The sequence below is a fragment of the Kwoniella newhampshirensis genome, chromosome 14 (assembly GCF_039105145.1).
Source record: "Kwoniella newhampshirensis strain CBS 13917 chromosome 14, whole genome shotgun sequence".
Taxonomy (NCBI): domain Eukaryota; kingdom Fungi; phylum Basidiomycota; class Tremellomycetes; order Tremellales; family Cryptococcaceae; genus Kwoniella; species Kwoniella newhampshirensis.
Genome location: NC_089967.1, coordinates 171,479 through 198,254, shown reverse-complemented (window position 1 = coordinate 198,254; position 26,776 = coordinate 171,479). Strand labels below are relative to the sequence as shown.

Genomic DNA, 26,776 nt, shown 5'->3' with positions numbered 1-26,776 from the left:
ATTTCCTCACCCAAACGTCGAGTTGAGAAACACAAATACTCATCCTCACCTGCCGCTTCCTGTCGTTGCTTTTCGTTGTCTCCGATTGTCTTACCAGACTTGTTCTGATATGATGCATATCTAGAAATGGACGATATGGTGTTGTCACAGTACCACAGACATATCGCTCAGCACTCTCGCTGAATTCATACGGTACAAGTATAAAACTACAGCACTCAAAACCCTCCCACTCTCTTCTTGCCACCGCCCACTTTCTTGCCCTTTTTCTCCCTCCCTCCAAACACACCTCGTTCAACTTGTGTATTTGCCCAACCCACCTTCCCTTCCTCCTCCCACCCCCCATTCATAGGTAATGCACTTTGTGGTGGTGAAGATCTTTGCATCAGACCTCTTCTCGTCGCTGGCGTCAAGGTGGTCTGCAGTGTCGGTAGACTGGATTGGGAACGTGATGCGGCGACAGCTAAAGAAGGCGGTATTGGACGATTGATCGAGGATCCTATCGTAATCGAGTGGATGTTCTGTTGTTGGCCCTGGCTTCGGGTCTGGGTCTGTGGATGTCGAGGTGAAGGTAGAGGTTTGATGATCCTTCGATTCTCAGTACGATTCGACACATGCTCAGAAATCGGTTCCTCGTCTTTTCGCCAAGTCACCCAGTCCCAATTTTTTGGATCTTCACCCAACTTCCAATCATTCATCAACCCTCTCGCAGTAAGGTTCTGAAGTCCTTCCTCCTCTTCTGCTCCCACCACATCATCTGCAACCTCCATATCCGTATCAGGTTTACGAGAAGTCAAGAAATGACATGTGATCTTCGGCGGTTCTTTCTCCTTCAAACTCAACTGGCCAGCTGCTTGGGCGAATAGATCATCAGGTTCCGTCTCGTCTTGTATCGGGAGTGTAGACTGGGTCTCTTGTCGCCGGATCACAGCGAGATCATCAGATGTCAACACAAGACGGGAAAGTGCGAGGTCGAGAGCCAGTTGAGCAGCGTCAAGTCGACTTCGACTCCGGCCCTCGGAAGGAGCCGGGAAGTACTCTCGAACTTGGTCAAACATCCCGATGGTAGGAGGCGGCGCGCCATCATTCGTCGGAAACAAAGGAGGTCGCGCTTCCATATAAGCAGGGATTGAACCACGAAGATCGACAGCTATCGGAAGGTGTCGAGCTATATCCACACCATCAAGCGATCTTAGCGTCGCTTCCACCGCTTGGGAGTGAATCGGAAGAGGCGCGAGAAGATGAGAATGTATCTTGGACGGTCCAGAGTAGATCGAGTCACGAGCAAGATCGGCGCTGACGACAAAGACGATATTAGTCTTATGTCGCCTAGCAGATGAGAGAGTAATACTTACGCTGTCATCAGATGTTCCATTGGCGCGTCGAGCTCTCTCAAGTATCTTTCAAATTCTCCCGGTGCAAACCAGTCTGCTTCTCCTTTTTCCTGGGCCCCTCGGGTGGCCTGATTGATCTCTGCTCCAATCTTACGTCAACATTGCTCGTCTCCACATCAGAGGATCACTCACCGAGCCAAGCCCATCGGAAATTCATCTCTTTGTTTTTCATCATTGCTTTCTCTTCCCATCGTTCTCCAGTTCCTACCTTGCCCCGAGGGACCGCAGCCAGACCCTCTACAACATCGTCCCACACCGCCTTCAGATCAACGATCCTCGGCTGACCATGTTTGTTGAATCGGGGTTCAGCCCTATTCTTGGGTGACAGTAGGGAAGAGGACCATAATGCGCCGTCCGTTGCGATACTGACGATAGAAGTCACGGATCGAGAAGATGGGAGGCAGATCGGCAGCATTGACGTTTGCTCCTTGTTTGGTAAGGCAAATGCGTAAGGCGGACAAAGGCTGCGCACCGGTGACAACTTCGTGGAATGGAACGCCATGACGGTCGCTTCTGAGGGTGAGTACAATAGTGTGCACATATCTACTAACATCCGTCAACAGACTTCCCAGCACATGCGAAGAGTGAGGTCTACCTTTCGAGCCGGCCCCAGGCATTGTTACCACCTCCAGATCTCTCTGTGTCCCCGCTCCGAAGTCATGTCGCCAGCTCAACGGCGCTGCATTCGGTCGACTTTCATCAAGCCAGATGACCTCATGAGTCGTACACAATGTCGTATAGCTTAACCCTCGTTCTTGCGCCGTCTTTTCTAACGATGTGAAGTATCGACCTTTGCCCTGAAGTCTGAGTAAAGTTGTAGCAGGATGATCCGGATCCTACAGAGCGGTCAGCGACCCGTCTTGGGAATGCAGGATACTCAGGACCCACGTCGATATCGATCAGAACGACTTCAGTGGAAGATATGACCACTGCTGTGCCGGGCCTCGTCCCAAATGCTATGCGAAAAAATTGGTGTCTCCCGTCGCCGACGGTCGATCTGACTTTCCTCCTGCATCCGTGAACCACATCAGCCGGCATTCGGAAGCCAAAACATTGAGCAGCGAGGCAGGTTCCTTGCGATGAATCACCCGGACTTACAGATTCATGATCTTTTCCATGTCATCCCTCGGACCCCGTCTCTCCTTCTCTTCCCACCACAACCAGACACCACCGCCCTCATCCACGATAAGCGCTCTGGACCAAGCTCCAGAGTCTAAAGCGACGTCGACATGTCTTCGCCCTTCCGTATCTTCGTAGGATATTTCTGCCGCGCGAAGAGAGGTCACAGGGGGAAACGTAGATGGAGGTATATAACTGTGATCTGGGGATATGTTAAGCATATGAGTGGTTGACTGTAGACGAACGACAAGTGCGGTCGATTCGCCTGGACGGTATAATTAGCATAGATAACGGGTGAGCGTCATCTTTACTCACGATCAAGGCGAGAAGACGAGACGACGGGTGATGAGCATACTTGCAATATGGGCGTCGAAAATCTCTCCACCACTTTGGAAGTCGGCATGAATCGTAATCTCATCCGTGCATTGACTCGTGTAATGTTAGATCTGATTGACGGTAGAAATGGTGAGATGTCTGAGGTGGAAGCGCATCAGCGCACAAGTCGACATCCAGCATATTGTCTGCTTCAACAAAACGAAGGATCGATGCTCACTAAGATGGTGTCCTACTTCTCCTGTAGGGAAAGCCAGCAAAGTCCTTGCGATCCTGGCTCTATCATTCTGTATTACAGCTAGAGTCTGACCTCGGTAAACATCTACGCCTGAATCGAAGTATCCATCCAGAGCTCTGGTCCAAATTTTGGGACTTGCATCTCCATGAGCTGGCTGCTTGGAAGTGTTGGACGGTCCTGCTTGCTCCGAGAGCAAGATGGAGGAGATGGTGGATCGAAGTCCATCTCGTTCGTAAGGGTCACACAAATCTTCTGCGTATTTGATCTATCACAACATGCCTGTCAGCACTGGCGCGCGGTATAGACAGAGAGTGGATGCGTACCGAAGCTTCGACAAGGTCCCTTGTTGGAATCTGGTTTGGCTCAGTTTCAGCAAGACGAGTGGGAGGAAAAAGACATGTCTGTTCTTCTCCCAGAGTGTATTGAATATCTGCGGCAATCCTTCAGCTATTCCTTCTTGCCATTCATGGCTGTTCTCTTCGTTGATATTGCGAAGACATTGGTGTCGGGAAGTTCACCCACCAGACCGCTCATCGCCCGCCCAAACCCAACCCCACCCTTTCTTTCCCTTCTCCAACCCGACTCCTCCAGACCTCCCAAAATCCAAGGTCACTCCGCCAAATCCTACCCTCGAGTCATCTTCATGACTCTCATCCGTCTTCTTAGGTGTGTAAGATGGCTGCGATGGGTCGGTGGAGGTCGGTCTGGATCTGGCTTTACGGGATGAAGATGGGAGAACGAGATGCTCGACAGATGGTGGAAAGATCATTTCGTGAACATCGGCTTGAATGGTCTTTGACTGGTATCGACTTTCCTAGCATCAAGGCGATCGATTTGACATTTTGAAACGGAAGAGGAAAGACGGAGAAGCAGTTTGACGATAGGTAGCAAAGAGGTTGGATAAGCCGGAGATGGACAAAAATGTTTGAATTTTGTTGTTGTCGAGCAATCGGACGCGGTAAAATGTACCGGCAGAGATTTCAACAACCGGATCTCGACGGAATGCCACGAAACACTTCAATCATGTTCTGCAATGACAAGTTGGGAGCGATGCATGCAGAATCAGAACCACTAAATGATGCAATGCAAGATATCTCTTCTATCTTTACAGCTCCATGAATCTCTTGAGCAATTGCCATGTCGCAAATGATATACTATTCAAGTTCCAAAATGATCAGCCGAAATCTCGAAACTCTCGTCGCTCACTGACCTCGTCATGGGTACGACCTTGACATAACCGATGCTCAGTCCGACGAAGAAACCTCTCCAACCTCTTGCCGAGTAGATGGCCTCCATCGCTTCTCTCCAACTGACTCCGGCTCCACCTTTGACTCCGCCCACTTGCATTCTCCTCCTGACCACTTCAAACGGATAACTCGCCGTTTGACTGACCGCACCAGCCACAGCACCGCACGTAAGATCTCGCTGAGTCGGCTTGTCTTTGTAATATAAAATATAATCCGCCAAGTGTCGTTTCAGTGTTCCGTAGGTCAAGAAGCTCACGCCAGCGTAGGGTATCATACCCGCTATCGTTATTGAGAAGCCACGGTAGAAGGGGTACAGGGGGAGTGATCGCACGAATGGTGAGATGTTGTTCCGCCGGTGGTGGACCACGTCCGCTTCGTGATATATGGATCGGACAACTTGAACCAAAGAGACACGTTCGGAAGCATTGGTTTGATATGCTAATCGAACTCGAATGAGCTCGAGAGGATACGTGCAAAGTACTGATGAGACACCTGGTGGACCGAACGAAAAGCGTCAGCTGGTGGGTGCGAGATGCGAGCCGGAAAGCTTTACCTGATACAGCGCCCGCCAGGAAGAATCGCTGTGGCGTCCGATAGTCAGGTGTGGGTATCAATATCTGGACCACATCTTTGATCAGCTCCAAATTACACGAGAGGTCGATTATGGAAGGTCGCCCCAACTCACCCTTTCCATCCAATCATACAGCATGTATTTTATTCCAGCATAAGGGAAAATCCGCACCAAGGTCGCTGAATGACCTTGAAACAATCCTCGAATACCCCATATTTTGTATATCCGTTGGGTCGCGTGGATCAAACCCATAGGTGTGCCTGCCGCCCGATCAGCAAGGAAGACAAGGAGACATGTAAAGGCGAACTCGAGCTCACCAGCATATTGTCTGAAGTCGGCATTGGAGGTCTGAAACAGGATCTTCACTCGATCTAAGGGAGCGATAGCTGTTTTGGCCTGGAGCTGAAATCAGCATACGGCCCAGGATCGATCCCACAGAACAAGCTCACAACACATCCAGCGATACCACCGGCAACACCGCTGCTCAAAACTGGAAGATCGTCAGTAAGCCTCTCTCACACAACCGCCGTTCCCCAATGCGATGAGGCTCACCATAATCCCAGCTAGTCCTATCTGTCTTTGCTCTCTCCCTGCTTCTCCTCCAAGCACCTTCGGCCGTCCACCTCTCACTTTCCCGAGAAGGTGGCCAAGTTTCCTCCAGAGGGGAATTGACAGTCGAGGAAGACGAAGGGTGGAAGGCTCGCTCTTTCCCTTTGTGTGTGGGAGCTGTCTGGCCACTTGGACCGGGCTGACCGTTGAAGTACATATGCTTCGGACGGTGGTTCCTATGCAAACGACACACCAAGAGGTGACCAGTGGTTGGCGATGACGAGACGCAGATGAACGACTGAGGAGGTTGAAAATGTTTAAACTAGGATAGGCCAGATGTTCAAATTGCCGGGCGGGGGGGGTGGATTGTAAGAGACGATTCAGAGGGAGAGCAAAACATCGATCCAAGCCACGTGGAAGTCGTCATCGTCAATGTAAATCTCAAGTACGAAACGTAGGTAGATATCACTTGAATATGATCTCCTTCTTGATCAACATAGCGACAACCATCCAAATCTTTCTACTGGCTGTGCACTCTGATCAGATTGCTCGAATCGCCTTCCTGCTTCCAGGCTCTCAAGCGTGCGAAAGCATCTATCGCTTCTTCGATTGGCTAGTCCGCCCCGCGATATGCCCTCCACTCCTTGAATTCTTTTCCAATGCCTTCCTCCACCTATCCGCTTCGCACCCTCAGCCAGCGTTCCAACTCGACGTCCGGCCCACTTGATCCCATGTCATCACAGCTCGCCCCATCAATGAACGGCGCAGGAAGAACGAAGCTCAATGTGGGACATGGTAAAGGGAAGAAGAAGAGGGTGAGCGATGCAGATGAAGAAGAGGAGGCGCTTCTGGTTGGCGGGTTCGGAGGCGATAGAGAAGATGCAGCTTTCGACGAGGGAACGAGGGTGAGCTTTGTTGATGATTCTGGTCAGGCTTTGATAGGCTAACGGGAGTGCAGAGTGATAATGGCTACACTCTTGGTGGAGAACGAACGAGTGCCTCGCGACCTCCCAAAGCGAGAGACAAGTCGAGGACAATACCTCTGCAACCTACCTGTACGTTTGGCACGGACAGATACAAGGGTATGTAACACGCTGAAATTATTGCCTGGGAACAACTATAGCATCCAAATCCTTTTATCCGCCAAATCTTGTGCGTAATCAGAAATACACAATCATCACTTTCCTCCCCCTGGTCTTCTACGAGCAATTCAAATTCTTCTTCAACTTCTACTTCCTGATAGTCGCTCTCAGTCAATTCATACCTGCGCTCAAGATAGGTAAGCTCAGCTTAAACATCTCCTTCATCGAACTAAGAGTCCAGCTGATCGTTGTCATCGATCAGGTTACATTGTCACCTATGTCGCTCCGTTGGCTTTCGTCCTGACCGTGACGATGGGTAAAGAAGCGTATGACGATCATTCGCGTTACCTCCGAGATCGAGAATCCAATTCCACTCGATATCTCGTCCTTCTCCCTCAGCCGCCCAGTCCCCCAATGACTCGAGCCCAACTGCCCCTCATCAGCGAAGACGACGTTCCTCGACTTCCACCCTCTCTCCCTCGTCCTCAAACGCGCTCTACTCCCGCTTCTTCTATAAAAGTCGGCGATATGGTTCTACTGGAGAAGAATCAGAGAGTACCGGCGGATATGGTCTTGCTCACAACCAGCGAAGAAGAAGGAACCTGTTTCATCCGAACGGATCAGCTGGATGGTGAGACTGATTGGAAGTTGAAAGTTGCGGTTGGAGAAACGCAAAAGATGGGAGAGAAAGGAGTGGGATCGGCAGAAGGCAGCCTCTATGGTAAGGCCAATTCGACATGTCTTTCGTCCTGTTACAACAGCTCATCTTCTGGACAGCCGATCCTCCCATCAAGGACATCCATACTTTTTATGGTGTTCTCTCTTTGCGCTCGACGTGCCCCGGTCCCCAGACAGAAACATCGTTTCCGCTCTCGGTCGAAAATGTTCTGTGGGCCAACACTGTATTAGCTGCCGGCTCAGTGGTTGGCTTAGTGGTGTACACCGGCAGAGAGACCCGAGCAGTGTTGAACACTAGTGAGCCGGAAACAAAAATGGGAACGCTGGAGAAAGAGGTCAACAAGATGGCCAAGGTGAGTCTCTTTGCCTAGTGAGTGGTAAAGCTGCAATGCTTATCCCATGAGCATCAGATTTTGTGTAGCGTCACGTTCGCACTCTCGGTTTTCTTGGTTGCTCTCAACGGCTTCAGAGGACAGTGGTACATCTATGTATTCAGATTTTTGATTCTGTTCTCTTCCATCATCCCCATCAGGTACGTCACAGCTCACTTGCTTCGGTGGGTACATTGTGCTGACTAGCTTGATACCAGTTTGCGAGTCAACCTTGACATGGGAAAAACGGTCTACGCGCATCAGATTTCTTCCGACAAGGAAATCCCGGAGACAATCGTCCGCACTAGTACACTCCCCGAGGAGCTAGGACGAGTGGAATATCTTTTGAGTGATAAAACGGGGACGCTCACGAGAAATGGTCAGCTGATAGCTAACATCTTTGGCGACGTAAAAGCTGATGGCCTCCAATCATAGAAATGGAGCTGAAGAAGCTGCATATGGGTACTCTCGTCTTCGGCTGGGACTCCATGGACGAAGTGGCGCACTTGCTGGTCACCGCACTGGAAGAACAGGATAGCCGTGAGTTCATGACGACGTCCGAACCATGAATTCTGACAGTAAGAAATAGATGGCCGACGCCAAAACTCAATGCCATCCAATTTCCGGGCACGAAGGGATATGTCCTCTCGAGTGAGAGATGCTGTCGTAGCCCTTGCCACATGCCACAACGTCAGTTTAAGACAGAACGATTCGACGAGAATCCCTGCTCATATGGTTTACAGGTCACACCCATCACCAACGACGATGGCACTGTGACTTACCAGGCATCATCTCCCGACGAAGTCGCCATAGTCCAGTGGACCGAATCTGTTGGCATGACCTTGGTAGGCCGCGACCGAGGAAGCATGACCATACGTACCACCTCTGGTGTTGAGTATACATTCGACATTCTAGCCGTCTTCCCGTTCACCTCGGAATCGAAACGAATGGGGATCATCGTTCGAGATCGAAGCACTGGTGGAATCACGTTTGTGCAAAAGGGAGCGGATGTGATCATGAGCAAGATCGTCCAAAAAAACGATTGGCTCGATGAGGAATGCGGGAATATGGCCAGAGAAGGATTGAGGACATTAGTCCTTGGAAGGAAGAAATTGACCGAAGATGGGTACACCGAGTTCGATAAGCAGTACAAGGCTGCTCAACTCCGGCCTGGAGAAGAAAGAGCAGACAAGATTCAACAAGTGATATCGAAGTACCTGGAATCAGAAGTCGAACTACTCGCTCTAACGGGCGTGGAGGATAAACTACAAGAGGACGTCAAATCGACTTTGGAGCTGTTGAGAAATGCGGGATTGAAAATCTGGATGTTGACGGGAGACAAGATCGAGACCGCCACGAATATCGCGGTCTCGAGCAAATTGGTGGGAAGAGGACAGTATATTCATCAAGTTGCGAAATGTAAGTGGACACGAGCTCGATAACGACATTTCACGGCTCAAGCAGAGCGGAGGCTTAATCAATTCACAGTAAAAACGGCCGATCAAGTTCGAGATATGCTCGATTTCTTACAAGCAAAGCTGGATTGTTGTCTTGTAATCGATGGCGAGTCTCTACAGGTACGTCCTCACTATGCGATCTTCCTGTCGAAATGTGACCAAGTCGAGAATGATAGCTGACAGGAAGCATAGGTCTGTCTGGATCGCTTCAAAACCGAATTCATAATCCTTGCCACCCAGCTTCCTGCCGTTGTGGCTTGTCGATGTTCGCCTACACAAAAGGCAGATGTTGCGCGGCTGATTAGGGAATTCACCAAAAAGACTGTCTGCTGTATTGGAGACGGCGGAAATGATGTCAGCATGATCCAGGCCGCGGATGTCGGTGAGTGACTATCGTAGATCTAGTGATCACGGTACAAAATGATGCTGATAGACACCTAGGCGTGGGTATTGTCGGCAAGGAGGGCAACCAAGCGTCCCTCGCGGCAGATTTCTCAATCAACCAATTTTCGTATCTCACCAAATTGCTTCTGTGGCATGGTCGAAACTCCTACAAACGATCGGCAAAGCTTTCGCAATTCGTCATTCATCGAGGCTTGATCATTGCTGTCATTCAGGCTGTCTTCAGTTCTATCTTCTTTTTTGCTCGTAAGTGACCCGATATAGCCTTGTACAATCTCATCACTTTGTGCGATCTGTTCGCTGATCTCTGAGCCTACATCAGCTATCGCGCTTTATCAAGGCTGGCTTCAGGTGGGGTACGCAACACTGTATACCATGGCACCAGTCTTCTCCCTCGTTCTAGACAGGGATGTGAACGAGGATCTAGCGCTGTTGTACCCAGAGTTGTACAGAGACTTGACAAAAGTGATTAGCTTCTCGTATGAGGAGACCTGTGCTGACTGTGGTGTTTCTCGCCAGGGTCGATCTTTGAGCTACAAGACCTTCTTCACATGGCTAACTATCAGTGTCTATCAAGGTAATCAAAGCGCTTAAAATCCGTCCCTATTTCACGCCATGTACTGATAGCGGAACACAGGCGGTATCATCATGCTACTCTCTCTTCTCCTTTTCGAGTCCGAATTCCTTCACATCGTCGCGATCTCTTTCACGGCTCTGGTTATCAATGAATTGATCATGGTAGCGCTGGAAGTGACCACATGGCATAGCTATATGGTGCTGTCAGAATTGGGGACAGCATTGGTGTATTTCGGGAGCATGGCCTTCTTGCCTGCGTATTTTGGTGGGTGCTGCTACAGCGGTGTTCATGAATTACTGGCCAGAGCTGACCCAACCATAATCAGACCTCTCTTTTGTACTTTCACGAACATTCGCATACAAAGTAGCAGTGATCGTGGCGGTCTCTTCCTTCCCTCTCTACGCCATCAAAGCTACGCATAGAAGATTCAACCCTGCAGCGTATACAAAAGTCGCAGGGATATGATCTGGGCTCGCAGGGTAGGGGGATATATGTGGATAATTGATGATGTTTCTCTCGTTGGGTTATGCATGCTTGGGATGACGAGATGAAGCCAGTTTGGTTTGGAACCCAGTGTCAACCCTGGATAGGTGGATTAGGAAGAATGATTATCATATATTGCGATTTGATGCCGTTAGTACCTTGTAATTACGTCTGAAAGGTCCACTATTGCGTTCCGTTGTCACTGTGAGGGACTGTCCAAATCTCACTCAACACACACACATCGTCTTGTATCTCAGCATCTGACTCTTGTTCTCCACGCAGCAAGTCGAGAACACTAGAAAAGCTTTCAGCGACCATAGACTTAGAGACGAAAATCGATTGTCTACGACAACGGTGGCGTTCTCGCCCGACCTTGTGCTTACACATCCGGACCAGCTGCAGTCCGTGACTGGCGGATCACTCTCACGTATGACGAACACCTTGATGACGTTCTGATTGATCCAATCAGATCAGACACCCTGTTCCTTTCGCTTCGCTCTCATCTCTTCGTCTTCAGCTGGACTTCATATCCCACCGGGAAGCTCGTATCAAATCGAAATATCGATCGCCATGTCATCCTCAGCTTCATCGTCACGGAGACATGGTCGAAGTCATTCAGATCCCGTATCACCAAGTTCCGAGAATCCACCCCTCCTCTCCTCTTCATCTTCAAACGTATCCGTACAAGAGCACGGACTTATACCCTTAGGGACTTCGCGTTCCAACAGATCTGATCTCTTCGCTCCCACGCCGATGACTTTGACGTCTGAATCTCTCGCCCGGCTCGGTCTGTCAGATGACCATCACTTTCATACGAATGGACATAGGAATGGAGGGATGGAAGAGTCCTCGTCTACGACACTTCGGATACGATGGCCACTGACGAACGATCCATCTGCTGATGGAAATGGAAATGCAAGTGGGAGTGGGAGTGGAGGTGCGCGAGGTGGCGGAGGTGGAGGTGGTCAATCACCTTTGGGGAGATTGTTCAGCGCAACTCCGTCCGTCACCAGTGTCTCGGATGACGAAGATCGAGCGATCTACAAGATTGAGGAGGAGGCGAAAAGTTGGCTGTTGGATAATCGAAAGCGGGATTCTGAGCGACGGGGAGGAAAGGGAAAAGGCAAGATGAGAGTGCCAGACGGGACCGCAGCTATAGAGGGGGATGGGAATGGCATCGCAGGAACTCTGCCGCCAGAAATTTTGATCCAGGTAAGTACACATTCGCTCCGACTCAGAACTGCACCTACAAGAGATGCCTGGATGGATGCACTGACTTGTTGTTCTTGTGACAGATATTTCGACTCCTTCCCAATCCTCAAGATCTTGTTTCGTCACTTCTCGTATCTCGTTCATGGTGTCTGTGCGCCTTTTCCTTACTGTGGTACAAGCCGACTGTCTTGGACGCTCACACGCTCGCTGCGATTATCCGAGTTCTTTCCTCCGAGACGTCTACCAATCTTCCCTATGCCAATGCCGTTCGACGACTCCATCTGACTCAACTCGGATGGTCGCTCACCGACGAACTCCTTCGACCTCTGGCGAGTTGCACGCGGGTCGAACGACTCACTCTGACAGGAGCCTACGATCTGAGCGCCAGTGCTCTGATGCATGTGATCGATAAGATGCCCGAATTGTCATCAGCAGATCTGAGTGAGATTGAGTCGGTGGATGACGATGTCGTCGTTCTCCTGGCGGAGAGATGCAAGAAATTGCAAGCGGTGAATCTCTCGTGTTGTAAGCTGGTAGGAGATCGGGGTGTTTCGGCTATGGCGGAGCATGACAAGTTGTTAAAGAGAGTGAGTGACGATCTTATCGTCACTTTCTTACCGTGACCCTCTGTTTGTCTCTGCCTAATGGGACGTCATTCGACTGACCCAATCTGCTTCTCGCATTTCTAGGTCAAGCTTGTTGGCTGTCACAGAGTCACCGAAAAGTCCCTCATTCCTCTGGTCCAGTCATGTACCCTGATCCTGGAGATAGACCTACAAGATGTCATCTCCATATCCGACGCAACCGTCCATTCAATCTTCCTCCACCTCGCCTATCTACGGGAAATACGACTGAACGGTTGCGTGCAGCTCACCGAGAACTGTATACCGAACTTGGCGCGTTTGATCCAAATGTCAGATGACGAGCTAGTCATGTCCGCTTCAGAGATCGGGCTTTCCAATCACTCAGGACGAGGAAATGGACCACGCAACCAAGACCTGGACCTTGATCTTCAAATGCTGCGACCAAGTACAGCCATCTTCGACTCCCTCAGGCTGGTGGATATGACAGGATGTACTAGTCTGGGAGACAAGGCTGTGGAGAATCTCATCCACAATGCTCCCAAATTGAGGACTTTGACTCTGACAAAATGCGGGAACTTGACGGACAGGTCCTTGGAGAGCATTGGAAAATTGGGGAAACATTTGCACCACTTGCACCTGGGGCATGTCAAGTTGTGAGTTGTATGGGGCAAACACACGATGGCCAGGTGTGGAAGGCGTGCACAAGGGATTGAGCTGGCAATTGCTCTCAGAAGGCAGTGCTGATCGGCGTCCGATACGCAGGATCACCGACGACGGAGTTGCGCGGCTGGCGAGATCTTGTACAAGATTGAGATATATCGATTTGGCATGCTGCGACCTGCTCACCGATCGAAGCGTCTGCGAGCTCGGAGTGAACATGCCGAAATTGAGACGAGTTGGTTTGGTCAAGGTGGGTCGAGATATGAATTCGCATATCGAACACGCATTCCGCTGATGAGCTACCGTAATATCAGGTTGTAAACATCACCGACGACGCCATATACGCCCTGGTCGAGCGACATACGGCCCTCGAACGCGTCCACTTATCTTACTGTGACAAACTTTCAGTCAAGGCGATTACCTTTTTGCTCAATCGACTGCGAGAGCTCAAGCATCTTAGTCTGACGGGTGTAACCTCATTTAAAGTCAGGGAACTGCAACAATTCTGTCGAGCCCCACCAGAAGTATGTGCTTTGTTTTTCTCCTCGTGACGCGTTCTTCCACTGTCTTGTTTCAGGCGGGGAGCTTCGCGAGGACTTCATACGATCTAGCTTACACTATCGCGAACAGAATTTCAACGATCATCAACGAGCAGCGTTTTGCGTATTTTCCGGCGAACATGTGACTGCGCTTCGAAAGTACCTCAATGAACATCTGCTTGCAGCGGGCCTGGAATCCGACGTATCCACACGACGAGGCTCAGGCTCGAGCAGTTCGTCGATAACCATTCCCGGCGGCCCTTCCCCTCCACCTTATCACATCCCGGTTCAACCGCCTTCTTCTACTTACTCTCCCAGTTTGATCTTCAGACGAGGGTCCGTGCCTATCCTTCGAGATCGAGATAGGGATAGTCGACTCCCCGGTTTGCCCACTGCGGCGTTCGTCAATGGCCCGAACTTCCTCAGTCCAACGCTGAGTTTGCCTCCTCCATCACCACAGGGAAGTAGGAATGGAGCAGGAAGACCAGGAAGGACAGTGCCTGGCGGATACCAAGTACGGTCCGTGCCGGCCGCAAGTGGAGATTTGAGTCATCCGCCTGTGGCTTCCAACCTGCCGTCGAGATTGAGAGATGATGGAAATGGAAATGGGAGTGGATTCAGCTCCCGATCAAGTTCAAGCTCGACCGATGACACGAGGAGAAGAACTGTCTCTCCGTCGATCAACCGTCATACATCGTCTGCCAATACGACGACGACGAGAGATCGACCGAATGGACCTCGCCGATCTGCACATCCTGTAGGAGTCTCAGATGGAGGAGGCGGGACAGCCATGCTGAGAGCGATCAATGGACGAGAAGGGCCTCGTGGGCATGGAGAGGACGATGAGGAGGACAGGAGAAGTCGATCGAACTGGGCTAGGTGGGCGGATGGAGAGTCATGAGAAGTAAAGACGGTCATGTCAGTGCGGGCGGAAAAAAATGGAACATGTGTGAGCATCGATCATAAGTTTGTTGTAGATGACTTGTGACGAGAAAGGGCAGGAACGATTTGTTGTATACTACAATAGATGAATCCTGTCACGTCTGTCTGATTGTCATTGGCAGTGTCGATGAGAGCGAAGATTGTTAGGTCCGCTGGAGCGCGTCGATTCTGTCCAGAAAACCGCTCAAAAGAGTCACGATACCAATATCTCGCCCACTATTGCTTATGATTGACAAATTCGCTCGTTCAAATCCTACATACATGGGGTATCTACTTCTGTCAACTCATTTCGTACCTGAACCACCGAGCCGCATAGAGAGGAGAGACGAGAGATGGGTATATCTTGTGTGACCTTAAATCTTTTTCGAGATCCAGCGGAAGTCGTTTCACTTCTGCACACTATTTCGGTCCATCTCACTTGATCAGCTTCCTGAAATCTCCCAAAGCAAATAAGACGATCGAGAGGAGACTTACGCCTTGACAATGGGGACGACGATGATGATGATCAAGACGGCGATACCGATCCCGATGATGACTCTCATCTTCATGTCCTTCCACCACATTTGTTTACGGACTCGGTTGGCACCTCGACGGAATCCCTGGGCAGAGACGGCGAGCGTGTCTGGAAGGGAAGGGGGAGGTATCATGTTAGTTTGTTTTAGTCCGTTATGGTGGATGGTGGATATCGGACGGAATTCCGGGGTTGCCATGATTCGATCCTTTCATCCGTCCTCACACCATGTATCACGCTCTACGCCTCGCTGCCCAAGTCCATCGCCGAGCTCCCATCCTCATACATCTCTGCAATTGAACACAGCGGAGAGCGGTGTTCCTTTCGAGCACAGGCCCTCCTCCAGCAGACCCCAAATCCACCATTCACACCCACACCCACACCCGCACTCACCCGTCTTGTCCTGCAAAGCATCCAGTCGTTCTCCTCGTTCTGCTACCTTGGTGATGTTGGAATGCATGACATCGACCGTCTCGTTGATCTGGGATTGGATGTCTGCGATCTGTTGTCGGCGCATGAGTCCAGATATGGAAATGAATCAAGATGAGGTGGAGTCGACGGCAAGAGAGTGGGTCGATCGGCCATTCGATCGATGAGAGCAAGGGAGAAGGTCGGATGCGCAGTGATGGCGGAGGACGAAAGACAGGAAAACGATACTGTCAGTACACAGACGCAACCGAACCATCACCTCTAACCTATCATAGTCGTGAGATGGGACCTACCTTCTTGTTCTGCGGCCCACCACCGGTAGCACCGCTGCTGCCACCTGCAGCGGGTGCAGATGATCCGGAAGGGATATAGGGGTCATACGGCTCTGAAGACCTGGTTGAGATTGAGTGAACAGAGTCTAAGTCAGCACGAAGCAAAATCAAGTCGCGTCCATATCGTTTGGCAAAGTCGACGCAAGTACGTCTCAGTCGCAAGAGGAGAGGTGCACTGACATGTTGGGGCTTGGTTGTTGTTGTCCGTTGGTCGAGTGAGTGAGAACGATTGTGTGTGAACTATAGAAAGTGATAGAGACGAGTCGTGAACGTGTGAAAAGCGAGGTGATGTAGGTATGTTGTTATCATCATTTTATTGCTGTGCTGTGGCTGTTGCTCGCTCAAGAGCATCTGATGACGACGACACAACGACTGAACACTGGCCGAGGTCGACGGAAGAAAATGACACGTCATGACATGTGTTGTGTAGAACGGTATCAAATCCACCGCCGTTCTCTCGATGTGGAGGATGACCACCGTCGACACAAAGCTGGACAGACGCGTATTAGATTGGATCATTTCATTTTGACTTGCCCCATCTTTGACTTTCCTAGCATTCCATCGTTCTCCCTCATGACACAGAGGTCGTCAATGACCAGTCATACAAGAAGATGAGGTTCAGGACGGCAATCTCGAATGTCTCTCTACTAAACAGTCAGCTGCTCCTTTACTTCTTTCAAAAGACACGTCTAGCTGACACTTCGCTATTCCTCCTTCTCTTCCTCGTCTCCGACAGAGATATCCCGCTCCCTCGCTGCTCTGGCTCGGTCGTGCGTCATAAGACTGTCAGAGGAACAGGTACACTTCATAGTACCTGGTAATGAGAGCTCGACAGGTGTTCAGGTCTGGTCGTGAGCTACACCCATGTCATTGAAGGGAAGTTGGCTGACCACCGTGTTTCAGACGAGTGAACGTCGTGAGCTGCTGCATCTGGAAAGACGTCGCGATACCAAGCTCGATACTGACTTTGATCTCGCTTAGTCGACTCTTTTTGACGGCTACAAAATCGAGTCCAATGCTGGGAATGAGATCTGGCTAGAGTTGCATCTCGATTCATTCCTCAAAGTGCTGCGAAGTGCACACAGCTCGGGTGTGTTCTTTTCTTGCTCATTTCCTTTCTTGTTCACTTCCTCCTCCAATTCGCAGCAACAAGGACTCTATGGGATAGTGTGCTCACTGTCGTCGACTAGTTGGCTCGTTCAATGATAATGGCCGCAATGCGTCCGCCCTGTCCGATGCCGATGTTATCCTCAAACTGAACAAAAAGGGATCTCAACCGATCTGGGCATTCGAGATCCGTGGCTACACTGTGTGTCACGAAGAAAACAAATTCGCTCATGTTCTTGTGATCTTTCGCTGATTCGTGCCCTCATAGGCTACTCGGAAACAAATGAGCATCACACATGAGATCAACGTGAAAATACTCTCTCCGAAAAGACAACAAGAACTTAACGAACCGCTATGCCCCCAGCCTGACGTGAGCTGGCAAGAGATCATTCAGTGCCAGAGACAGCTGACGGGACCGTACAGATACATATTGTCCTCCCTAATCTGTTAGAATTGCGGAATCTCGTATCGCGCTTAAGTCACGTTGCGGACGATGTGAGAATATCAGCGAATCATGTGCGCAGCTATCTCTGCATCGATACCTCGGATCGAAGGGCAAGCTGACGGATCGGCGTAGGAAGGGACTTTAGAGCTATCGGTCAATTCCTCACGAGTCAACCTGACAACCACTTGGAAGGACCTTGTGATACCTACATCGACTGGTAAGAATGTTCGCCGATCATCCCATCGTTGGACGCATTGCTGAGGATCATACGCTTCAGCGGACGATCAGGAGCGCGTGACACCACCTTCACAGCAGATGTTTAGTACAACAGTAGCGATCAAGGGTCTTTTGAAGTTCCTCACCAGTCATCTGGTCAGTGGTACAGCCATTATGTGTGAGTTCAGCTTTCCGATATACGAGAGCCTTCAGGAATCGAGAAGCTGACACACCAGACAGGTATCTGTGAGAATCATTGTGTCATTGCATATGTGTACATTGGTTAGTGCATTTGCCTCTGTCATGTGTGACAGGCAAGGCTGATGCTGATTCTATGCAGGAGAACTGAATGAGACGGGTGGAGTGCTTACATTTTTCGTCCCGGGCAAAACTGTTGATGATGATTGAGGGGGAACAAGGTGATTCGACGTTGTTATCGAAGACGTTGTAGATATACCCCGCATTGTGACAAGCTGCTGCAAGAATAGCATGTATGGGTATCAGGATTCCGTATGGAAAGACGTCACCAAAGACGGCACCAGTCAGGAGCCGCATGGGAGCAACTGCCATTGTAACCAGCACACCGAGTGGACATCAAGATTGCTGGGGATTGTGACGACTGCAAGACGTAGACCTCGTAGACCGCTTCATCATGTGTCGATGGTCTATTCGATACATACATCTTCCCCTTTCAACTACCTGTACTATCTGGCCTGAGCTGGTTTCTCATCCGGATACCTATCAGGTACGAAATCTACAGCTCCTGCCGTCAAGACACTCCCTCTAGCTCTATCTTTGGCCTCATCCGAAAGATGATTACCCCGGAATCGACGTCGCATGTCGAGCTAGTAGTCGAAGGAGTTTGATCGTGTGGTGGAGTTGTACGTGGAGTGAGACAGAGTGCAAAGGGCGAGGAGCAGGTAGGGGGACGAGTAAATCAAGTCAGGAGAGCGAGGAGGCGACGTCAATTCAATGAATGTCAGCAAGAGCCGATAGGGACACGATGAACGACCAAGTGTGAATAGAGTGAGGAGAATGATTCGGGACATGGGTGAAGATAGTCAATGGACAAACAGACACTCACCATACCCTTTTTGCAATCCGCAAATCTGGCGATGAGATGCTGACATTGTAACGGTAATTCTTCTTGATGTTTCAGGCATTCCGTAGGTGTCTTACCGGATTTCAGGACACTGCGGCGAGAGAGGAAGCAGATCAGATGGGATGGGATGGGATAGGGAAGCAGTCGTTAGTTCAGAGTATACAGAATGATGTGAAGAACGCAAGGCTGTACTCAGGAAAGGGGGACAAGTGGAAGAAACCATGTGTGAGGGGAACGTTCCGAGACAGCCGAAGAAGAAGATGCAGACTACAATGAGCTTTACACGCCGATAAAGAACCCTGATATATGATATATGTCCAAGGGAGTCTTGCACATCGAGATGGATGTGGTCTGTTCGGAGTCGAAACCAGATCCACGACAAAAAGAAGCCCATGCCAGCTGAATCGACTGAACGCTCACCAGTCCGTCCGTAACAAACATGATATCAGATCCTCTCTCGCAGCCTGACAAGCTTGAGCTGGCATGGCGGGCAGGCAGGCAACCGACAAAGTTCTCGACAGAGATGTTGTACAGCGTCCGGCTTGTAGACTGTGTAGTTGAGGTTGTGGAGTGCTCTCGTGATTGATTGATTGATGGATGTGATCGTATCGTATCGTATCGTATCGTTGCAAGTGGTTGTTTGAGGTTAGAAGGCAAATGGCAACGACGAAAACAAAAGTTCGACATGTTCCGGTAAAGATTGGAGCGAGCGAGTGGAATACCACGTGGGAAGGGACGAGAGGAAACAAGGAAAGAGTTAATCACCACCAGAGACAATTTGGACAGTGGTCTGTCTGTCTGTCTGTCTTCTGTCTGTCTGTCTGTACATCTTCGATCAAAAACATCAAAGCAGAGGGCGTGCTCTAGTGAAAAGGAGCATTACCGAGAAGGGCGTTGAGAGTCTCCTGTCCATCTACCACCGGGACTTCACTCGCCATACCATACGCGTGACACCGGTCCCTCAACCAACGAAATGGGGTTCCTCAAACCTCATACACCGTCCGAGTATCCCTCTTTACTCCTGTACATCCTCGACGAGGTGAGTGATGACGGCCTGCTTTGTTTGGTTCACATTACGAACAGGCGTGAGCTCCCTCGTGCTCTCACCATGCTCATGGACTCCACTCCTCGTAAGGGCAATGTGCTGTCGTCGTCCTCGCCCGATGCTCGATGCTCGAGATATGACTTACTGACACCGTGTTGGATGCCCTCCAGACACATATCACCGTCACGCTCACTACGGCATTCGCGATTCTGTGGACGAGGGATGCTCATGTCGTATGGTTCGCTATTGGCGCCTTGAATTCGAGCCTGTCAGGTGAGTAATTCAAGACGTGTGTCATCGAGATGTGTCCCGACTGTCCCAATTGGGCAGGTTGGTTCGTTCATAATCCTGATCGCTTATCCCTCTCACTGTCCGATATGTATCCCCTGGAAGATGCTGATCCCGCCCTCTCCTCACAGCTAAAGTATTGAAAAAATTCATCCGATCTCCACGACCTCCCCCACCCCCACCGACATCTTCCAAACCCTCATCCATCCGACCCAAACGGACTTACGGAATGCCTTCCACCCATTCCACAGCCCTCACATTCTACTTCTCCTATCTCCTCCCTCTCTTCCCACATCTACCCTATCCTCTCCTGGTCGGTCCTCTCATCACAAGCTACTGGATCGGCGGGTTGTGGTCTCGTAAAGAACTGGGGTATCATACGTGGGAACAGATTGGAGTCGGGGCGGGATTTGGCGCGATTCTCGCGATTGCTTGGAGAGGCGTTTGGGAGCAATGTCCTATTATTGGGAGCACCTTGCAATGGCTCATCGATACCACGTGGCGGACAATGTTTGGGTAGATCAATAATCCACACATAGAAGGGTAGAAATATCAGTTGCAACTCTTCGTCACAGGTCGACGTTATATTCATGATTTCATTTCAGCTACTGATACAATTAGTTTCATCAATCTTTACTTCTTGAGCCCCCTCTAAATGCTGTCTTGTTGGTATTGTTGTGTGCGTGGTTGCTGCTGACCATAGCCCCCTCGTCCTCTATACCCGCCACCACCGAAGCCTCTCCCTCGACCACCGTCGAATCCACCACGCCCACCTTCGAAACCACCACGCCCACCTCCGAATCCACCTCGGCCCCTGCCACCTCGGGCACCTCCAGGAGGACCACCTGCTCCACCCGCCTCTCCAAACGTGTCATAATTCCTGTGCCTCTCATCCGCCCTGCTAACTCTGGAAGTGCCGGTGCTCAGCCCATCGAAAAAGCTCGATTTGCTATACCCGGCGGGCTTCCTTTCTCCACCCTGACCGCGCCCCTGTACTTCAGGACTGATCGGCTGGACGATCGCACTAGGATGAGGCTGCTTCTCAGGTTCACCGACTTCTTCCACTCCATCGCCATCGTTATCCTTCCCGTTCGCTCCCGCACCTCCGTGCTTGAACGCCTCTCGTTCTTTCTCAAATTCCTCGTTGCCCTTGGTGAAGTCGAACTCGGCATCAGGAACAGCAGGCGCTCGAGGAGGATGAGAGCGTCTCGGCCGTTCGTCAACGTTAAGTTCAGAGAGGGAACGCTGAACTCGGTCTAAGGCTGTCGCAGCGGAAATAGCTGTTCCAGTGGGCTTGGCCGGAAGATCGTAGGACTGCTTACGTTGCGAGGACGAAGCGACCGCAGTTGGTCGAGATGCGGCTTGCGAGGTTTGAGACGGTTGAGAGGCGGAAGGAGCAGTTTGACTCTGCGCACGTGTGATCGTAACGTCAGCTTCCACTTGTGTTTACAGACTTTACTGCGGCAAGGAAATGAAAGAGGGTATTGTCGGGTCAGAAGGAAGGCAACGGAGGTGTCCACATGGTTTTTGCGCTCTCGGACAACGGCCCGAAGGCACTTTACATCCGAAAAATACTTCATCATAAAAGGGTCCAAGGAGGATTGAAGCGTTGTGGTGATCCGAAGAGAGACTTACGACTGAAGCAAGGATGGGGTCGACAGGGGCTTCCTCGCCCGGGGGAATGTAGTTCTCGACGAGAGCAAGAGATTCTATTGACTCGGTACTGCAGGCAGACATCGGTGAATGGTGTTGTGATAGATATCATGATTGCAAACCTACTGGAATCGGACCCAGCCAAGCGACTTGTTGGATCCTGGCAGTTTGCGAGCTGTCGGTCGGTCTTCTGTCCCATGGTTATACACTTTATCAAAAATCAAATGTCAGCTGATGATTTGAAGCTGTCAAAATTGCTCAGCTTACCTTGCGCGAGACAGATCGTCTGATCCTCCTGGTTGATATGGTCGAAAATGCCCGTGTACCTGACACCGAGTTTGGATACGACCTGGAAGGGTTTCCTACAAAGGTGGTATGCAGGTCAGTACAGCACATACGCCAGCAAGTGGTGATCGTTGCGATTCAAGAGGTGTGTACCAAGACGATCGGTGGATGAAGTCGGTGCACATACCCCTTGAATTGACTGTAGTCGACAGCCATGATGAAGTGTTATGAGGCAGGAAAAGAAGGTGATATGAGGTCAGAGAGACGGTTCGACTGGAAGAGCGCGATAGAAGGCAGAAGCAAACGGGAGCACGTGGATATTGGTGAGATGAGCAAGAAGACGGGAAAGAGAAGAGAAGGAGGAGGAGAATGAAGATGAAAGAATGCGAGTAGTGGTAGCAGTAGTAGTAGTAGTAGTAGAGAGTGTGCTGGCTAGAGCATGGGGTTTCGGGATAAAAGGAAATAAAATGTTGGAGGGAAAATTACATATCCACGCGACTTGCTTTTGGGTGTGTGTGTATCATGCATGACAGGCTGACAACATTTTATTATCTTCTTACAACCTTTCTCATCATCATCACTTCTTCACTCAGCTGTATCCGTTTCCCTGCCTCTTCAGCAACCATCTCGTTCATATCGACATCGATGCTCGAGAGACCACTCTGAGCTGACAGCTCTTACGAGCTCAACATGTCGTCTTCCTCCTCTCTCTTACCTCTCTTAGCGGTTGCGGGAACATGGTACTTCCTCTCTCTGCAAGGAAGCGCAACCCAAACAATATGGTGAGAACCTCAGCTGGTCCGAAAGAGATGAGAAAAACAGTAGTGGCTCTAGCTGAGCTGCATCTCTATAGGTTGACACTCAACGTTCTCGACACATTCCGAGCTCTGCGGAGTATACGACCGAATGGCAGGAGGATAGGATCGAACACTCGAAAGCGTGCGATGCGTGATAGCTTAGTCTGCTGGATCATATATGTGTGTCTCTTGTCGCTTTCCCACCACGATAAGTGATACATGAGGCAGATCTGATGATGTCTCTTGCAGGTGGTCGGGATGATGGTGGGTCCAATCGTATCGGCGATACTGGGATGGATACCATTCTATACGCCTCTGAGGGTGGTCGTGTGTGGATTCTTTCTTTTTACCCGACTAGCGGTACGTTTTAATTCCATCAGTAATCATGGGCTCTGCTGAAAATGCTTCGCTCAATACGATGTGTCTGACGTCACTGCTTGCATTCACAGTCTTCACTGTCGATATATACCACCATACTCTCTGCCTTCCTCAAGACCTACGAGACACCTATCGACCTTACTTTCCTCTTGATCCAATCGCTCGCTGTCTTACTGGTGTACTACGGTATCCAGCTACCCGTGTCTCTTATGTGGACCTCTATTGAACAATTGAGAAGTGTTTTGGTACTTCGTGAAAGGATATCTTCACTATTTCCTTCCCAGATACGAAACCGCGCGACAGATGAACATCATGTAGATCGACTGTTACCGCACGCGGGCTTCCGCATGGACGACCTGAGGGCTCCATTACTGTCGCCAGGTCCGAAAATCCCTGGAGCGATTGTCCTTCACCCACCGACACCTCGTCAGACACCCAAAACCAAAAGAAACACGCCCAGACATCCTCGTCGATCAATCATAGTGATTTCTCCTTCTCCTCCATCTTCGCCTGTGCTTCCTCCACAGATCAGGATCAATGCCGAAGCTGGACCCAGCACACCACGGCGACGACCTACAATCGATGCAGACAATGTGTCTGAGCACCGTCTGAAACAACCCCCAGTGATCGCTGTACGACGATCGCCTAGGAAGCGTACACCGACAATGAGGGAAGACTCTGTGGAGATGCTGGAAGTGGAAACCTCGGCGTCTCAGCGACCGAATCGAGGTTCTTCGCGCAACAAAGCGAGCTCTCTGAATCGACCGGAGTCGGATGACGATTGCGACGTTGAGCGAGATCTATCCGGCAGAGGAAAAGGCAAAGGTGTCTCTTCTACAGAGAACACGCAACCCATCAAGGCAGTGACTACCACACTTCTCGTTGAGCCAACGAATGCTGGAACAGATTCTGAAGCGGTGGTCGAAGTGAAACCCACCGGAATTCGCTCCCGACTAGGTCCGCCAAGCCGACGCGTTGTCCCTCGCCCTGCGACTGCGCCCACTTCGACAGCAATATCAAATCCACGTCCAGTGTCACGCTCAACGTCGACTGCTTCTCGGTCCAATACTACTACTACAAATCTTCCTCGATCGGTCTCTAACGCCACAAGGGAGTCATTAACCGCTGCCAGAGCTGGCGTAACACCTCGGTCCAGATCAGCAACGAGCCGGACCGCGAAACTCGGTGAGCGGAGCGAGAAGAACAAGGCTGCCTCGACTGCCTCGAGTAGAGCAAGAGCTGTTGCTGCGACGAGGAAGAACGAGGCAGGCGTAGGTGAAGAAGGAAAGAGGGTGGGCGAGAAGAGGAAGGTGGTGGAAGATCCAGGTGGTCGGAAGAGGGCGAAAGTGGGGCAATGATCAGGCTTGCCGCGATCCCATTTCAATCCACTTGTGAAGCAGAGACACACAAGATTTGGTGACGCGACGACGCGGTGAACGTCTTGACTCGATCAGTCTCATTCGGTCATACTGTCATACTGTAGCTAACCTTGTATAACGTTGTACCACGCACGATGCGATGACATTCAAGTTACTGTATACCGTGTGGGTGTGAGCAGTACACAATCCCAGTGCTCACCCGTCAGGCGGTGTCGAACGATTGCTCCTGGGCTCCTGGGCTCCCGGGCTCTTGGACAACATGGATTATCCACACGATGTACAAGAATCTACCAGAAGGTAGATATACATGGCGATATGACTAATTCACACAGTACAAAATCGCAGTTGTACATGCCATATCATGAAGCACACTCATGACGAGTTTCAAGACATACGTGTACCAAATAACAGAGTCACAAGAACGGACTAGATCAAGCATCAAGCTTCAAGAGAGATTAAAGTTATTGTCAGATGTATTATAGATATTCACAGAGACTTCTCCTCCTCGACCTCGATCATATCGAATCGACCTCCATAGTCAATCTCTCTCTCGCCTTGCCCTTGTCGCTCACCTCTACCTTTCGACCTGGTGTCAACTCTTCTCCTTCCTCCACTTCGTCCTTGTCCCGACTCAGTTCCACCTCTCCTCGAAGTATTGAGACTTCATTCATGAGCTTGCTTCTCTCTCTTCTTCTCGTGCCAGAGCCCGAGGTGGAGGTAGAGGTGCTCGGTGCAGAGAGAAAACGATCGACTTCGTCGTCCGCGTATGTAGAGGTGGACGTGGACGTGTACTTGGAAGGAGTAGACCGTGTGGAGTATGGTAGAGGTGGAATGTTTTCCTGGTTCTCGAGATCCGCTACAGTGGTCCATGATGAAGAAGGTGACGAAGGTGGTGAGATGAGGAGTGATCCTGCTCCAGCGCGCACGGAAGTGGAACCAGCAGGTCGTGATCGAGGCGTGCGAAGGCCGGCGGAAGGCGGAAGATCGATGTCTGGCAGAATCACAAAGCCCGGATCGTGTATATTGACGTTTGGGTCGTGTGTTGGTCCTGAGATCGGCTCGGGAACGAAAAATGGTGAATTTGGATCGGCAGTGACGCTCTTAGGTGATTGAACATCGCTTATTGGTGGAGAAGGAGCGAGACCGCGATGTGTCTTGTTGGAAGGGGGAGTGACAATTGCGCCTCGAATTCCACTACATATCGGTGTGTCAGTCGACAAAAAACGGCACTAACGAGAAGCTGAAGGGCGGATGCTCACCTGATAGGTCTCTCTTCCTCTGCAAACAGTCTTCTGGCGGGACTTCTTCCGGTACCTAAATCATCCCGTTCCAGAACTCTCTTCACCTTGGGTGTGATGCGCATCGGACTTTCGCTTCCACTGGCAGTTCTGATTGGACTACGACAACCACTTCCGGACGCATCCATCTCCGTGGCGTCTCTCTGTGGTATTCTCGCCTTGCGCACGGTCTCACTTCCATCCTTCTCCGTCCTGGACACCTTTCGCGCTTTGCCACCAGGTGATTTCATCGGCGAATCGAACGTCGAGGGGGCTCGTTTGGCAGGGAGACTGATCGGCGAGGGGAGAGAAGAGACATGAGGGAGGAAGAGGGTGATGGGGAGGACCGAGAGTGGTTTGCGTGGACGAAGGGAGTAAGTCGATGAAGACATCGTGTCGTATTCGTATCGGATGGTTGTGTGAATGGATTCAAAGGAATGTGTAATGTTTGATGGATTGAAATGGATGACGAGAGACCAAGTCGCGTCGAATTCCGCTTCAGCAAATCTCCTCGTGCGGATAGTTGTGGGAGATGGCGAGGATGTGTCGAGTCAAAACGTCATGTATGTATTGTTGTACAAGACGAGCGGGGTTTTTTATGAAAGAACAGAGGTTGATGGATTGACGATCGATGGTCGATGTTTGGTTGAACGATGATGATGAGAAACAAATAGAGAGAGAGAGAGAGATGTTGTCCATTCCACGAGGCGAGGGAATGAGGAAACCAGGGGCGAGTCAGAAACAACGTGTGGGGGTTCCTTTTTACCTCCTTTTTGTCTTTCTTTTTTTTTCCGTTCTCAATTGTTCGAATCGGGGAACAGCTTAAAGTGGCACTGCTTGACACCAATCTGGTGGCCTACGTCATGTTCCGTTATCACAGAGGAGATTTGCCACGTCACGTCGCATTCCTAACAATCCGGAGGAATGCGGCCGATAAGTATGATCAGCGTCACTCACTCACTCCGATGATAATAATGATAATAATAATAATAATAATACACACCCAATCGATCATCCACTTTTTATTTTATTTTCTGGACTTTCGAATTCGACGTCTTGGTCCATCGATTTCTTAATCCTCTTCGTCTCCAGACATC

The 26,776-nt window shown here is 50.5% G+C and overlaps 10 protein-coding genes across 10 annotated transcripts; 5 read left to right on the top strand and 5 right to left on the bottom strand.

The window, feature by feature from the left end:
* Positions 1 to 215: 215 nt before the first annotated feature.
* On the bottom strand, positions 216 to 3,850 carry IAR55_006432 (uncharacterized protein; the record flags this gene model as incomplete). The annotated part of the gene is made up of 10 exons (XM_066949515.1): positions 216 to 1,293; positions 1,353 to 1,470; positions 1,524 to 1,934; positions 1,987 to 2,227; positions 2,280 to 2,400; positions 2,490 to 2,775; positions 2,826 to 2,984; positions 3,064 to 3,346; positions 3,405 to 3,511; positions 3,604 to 3,850. The coding sequence occupies 10 exons, from the start codon at positions 3,848 to 3,850 to the stop codon at positions 216 to 218; spliced, it is 3,051 nt and encodes a 1,016-aa protein (XP_066799809.1).
* Positions 3,851 to 4,186: 336 nt separating this feature from the next.
* Positions 4,187 to 5,665, bottom strand: IAR55_006431 (uncharacterized protein; the record flags this gene model as incomplete). Its single annotated transcript, XM_066949514.1, has 7 exons — positions 4,187 to 4,235; positions 4,292 to 4,820; positions 4,882 to 4,945; positions 5,014 to 5,159; positions 5,217 to 5,295; positions 5,349 to 5,389; positions 5,452 to 5,665. 7 exons carry the CDS (start codon positions 5,663 to 5,665, stop codon positions 4,187 to 4,189), a joined length of 1,122 nt encoding a protein of 373 aa, XP_066799808.1.
* Positions 5,666 to 6,107: 442 nt separating this feature from the next.
* On the top strand, positions 6,108 to 10,480 carry IAR55_006430 (uncharacterized protein; the record flags this gene model as incomplete). Its single annotated transcript, XM_066949513.1, has 17 exons — positions 6,108 to 6,353; positions 6,407 to 6,503; positions 6,572 to 6,727; positions 6,793 to 7,251; positions 7,308 to 7,561; positions 7,619 to 7,740; positions 7,798 to 7,958; positions 8,015 to 8,119; positions 8,169 to 8,269; positions 8,323 to 8,998; positions 9,068 to 9,156; positions 9,229 to 9,418; positions 9,478 to 9,684; positions 9,761 to 9,903; positions 9,958 to 10,015; positions 10,076 to 10,279; positions 10,341 to 10,480. 17 exons carry the CDS (start codon positions 6,108 to 6,110, stop codon positions 10,478 to 10,480), a joined length of 3,408 nt encoding a protein of 1,135 aa, XP_066799807.1.
* Positions 10,481 to 11,068: 588 nt separating this feature from the next.
* On the top strand, positions 11,069 to 14,394 carry IAR55_006429 (uncharacterized protein; the record flags this gene model as incomplete). The annotated part of the gene is made up of 6 exons (XM_066949512.1): positions 11,069 to 11,710; positions 11,794 to 12,297; positions 12,400 to 12,947; positions 13,057 to 13,204; positions 13,269 to 13,478; positions 13,585 to 14,394. 6 exons carry the CDS (start codon positions 11,069 to 11,071, stop codon positions 14,392 to 14,394), a joined length of 2,862 nt encoding a protein of 953 aa, XP_066799806.1.
* Positions 14,395 to 14,905: 511 nt separating this feature from the next.
* Positions 14,906 to 16,019, bottom strand: IAR55_006428 (uncharacterized protein; the record flags this gene model as incomplete). The annotated part of the gene is made up of 4 exons (XM_066949511.1): positions 14,906 to 15,057; positions 15,340 to 15,448; positions 15,669 to 15,768; positions 15,979 to 16,019. The coding sequence occupies 4 exons, from the start codon at positions 16,017 to 16,019 to the stop codon at positions 14,906 to 14,908; spliced, it is 402 nt and encodes a 133-aa protein (XP_066799805.1).
* Positions 16,020 to 16,318: 299 nt separating this feature from the next.
* IAR55_006427 (uncharacterized protein) lies at positions 16,319 to 17,883 on the top strand (the record flags this gene model as incomplete). Its single annotated transcript, XM_066949510.1, has 11 exons — positions 16,319 to 16,361; positions 16,444 to 16,558; positions 16,611 to 16,623; positions 16,689 to 16,797; positions 16,898 to 17,016; positions 17,083 to 17,184; positions 17,238 to 17,330; positions 17,392 to 17,476; positions 17,537 to 17,653; positions 17,716 to 17,757; positions 17,816 to 17,883. The coding sequence occupies 11 exons, from the start codon at positions 16,319 to 16,321 to the stop codon at positions 17,881 to 17,883; spliced, it is 906 nt and encodes a 301-aa protein (XP_066799804.1).
* A 1,667-nt stretch (positions 17,884 to 19,550) lies between these two features.
* Positions 19,551 to 20,430, top strand: IAR55_006426 (uncharacterized protein; the record flags this gene model as incomplete). The annotated part of the gene is made up of 3 exons (XM_066949509.1): positions 19,551 to 19,616; positions 19,793 to 19,895; positions 20,042 to 20,430. 3 exons carry the CDS (start codon positions 19,551 to 19,553, stop codon positions 20,428 to 20,430), a joined length of 558 nt encoding a protein of 185 aa, XP_066799803.1.
* A 131-nt stretch (positions 20,431 to 20,561) lies between these two features.
* IAR55_006425 (uncharacterized protein) lies at positions 20,562 to 22,064 on the bottom strand (the record flags this gene model as incomplete). The annotated part of the gene is made up of 5 exons (XM_066949508.1): positions 20,562 to 21,317; positions 21,546 to 21,633; positions 21,690 to 21,771; positions 21,831 to 21,925; positions 22,036 to 22,064. 5 exons carry the CDS (start codon positions 22,062 to 22,064, stop codon positions 20,562 to 20,564), a joined length of 1,050 nt encoding a protein of 349 aa, XP_066799802.1.
* A 474-nt stretch (positions 22,065 to 22,538) lies between these two features.
* Positions 22,539 to 24,381, top strand: IAR55_006424 (uncharacterized protein; the record flags this gene model as incomplete). Its single annotated transcript, XM_066949507.1, has 4 exons — positions 22,539 to 22,630; positions 22,702 to 22,825; positions 22,895 to 23,005; positions 23,095 to 24,381. The coding sequence occupies 4 exons, from the start codon at positions 22,539 to 22,541 to the stop codon at positions 24,379 to 24,381; spliced, it is 1,614 nt and encodes a 537-aa protein (XP_066799801.1).
* A 536-nt stretch (positions 24,382 to 24,917) lies between these two features.
* Positions 24,918 to 26,071, bottom strand: IAR55_006423 (uncharacterized protein; the record flags this gene model as incomplete). The annotated part of the gene is made up of 2 exons (XM_066949506.1): positions 24,918 to 25,596; positions 25,662 to 26,071. The coding sequence occupies 2 exons, from the start codon at positions 26,069 to 26,071 to the stop codon at positions 24,918 to 24,920; spliced, it is 1,089 nt and encodes a 362-aa protein (XP_066799800.1).
* Between the last annotated feature and the right edge of the window lie 705 nt (positions 26,072 to 26,776).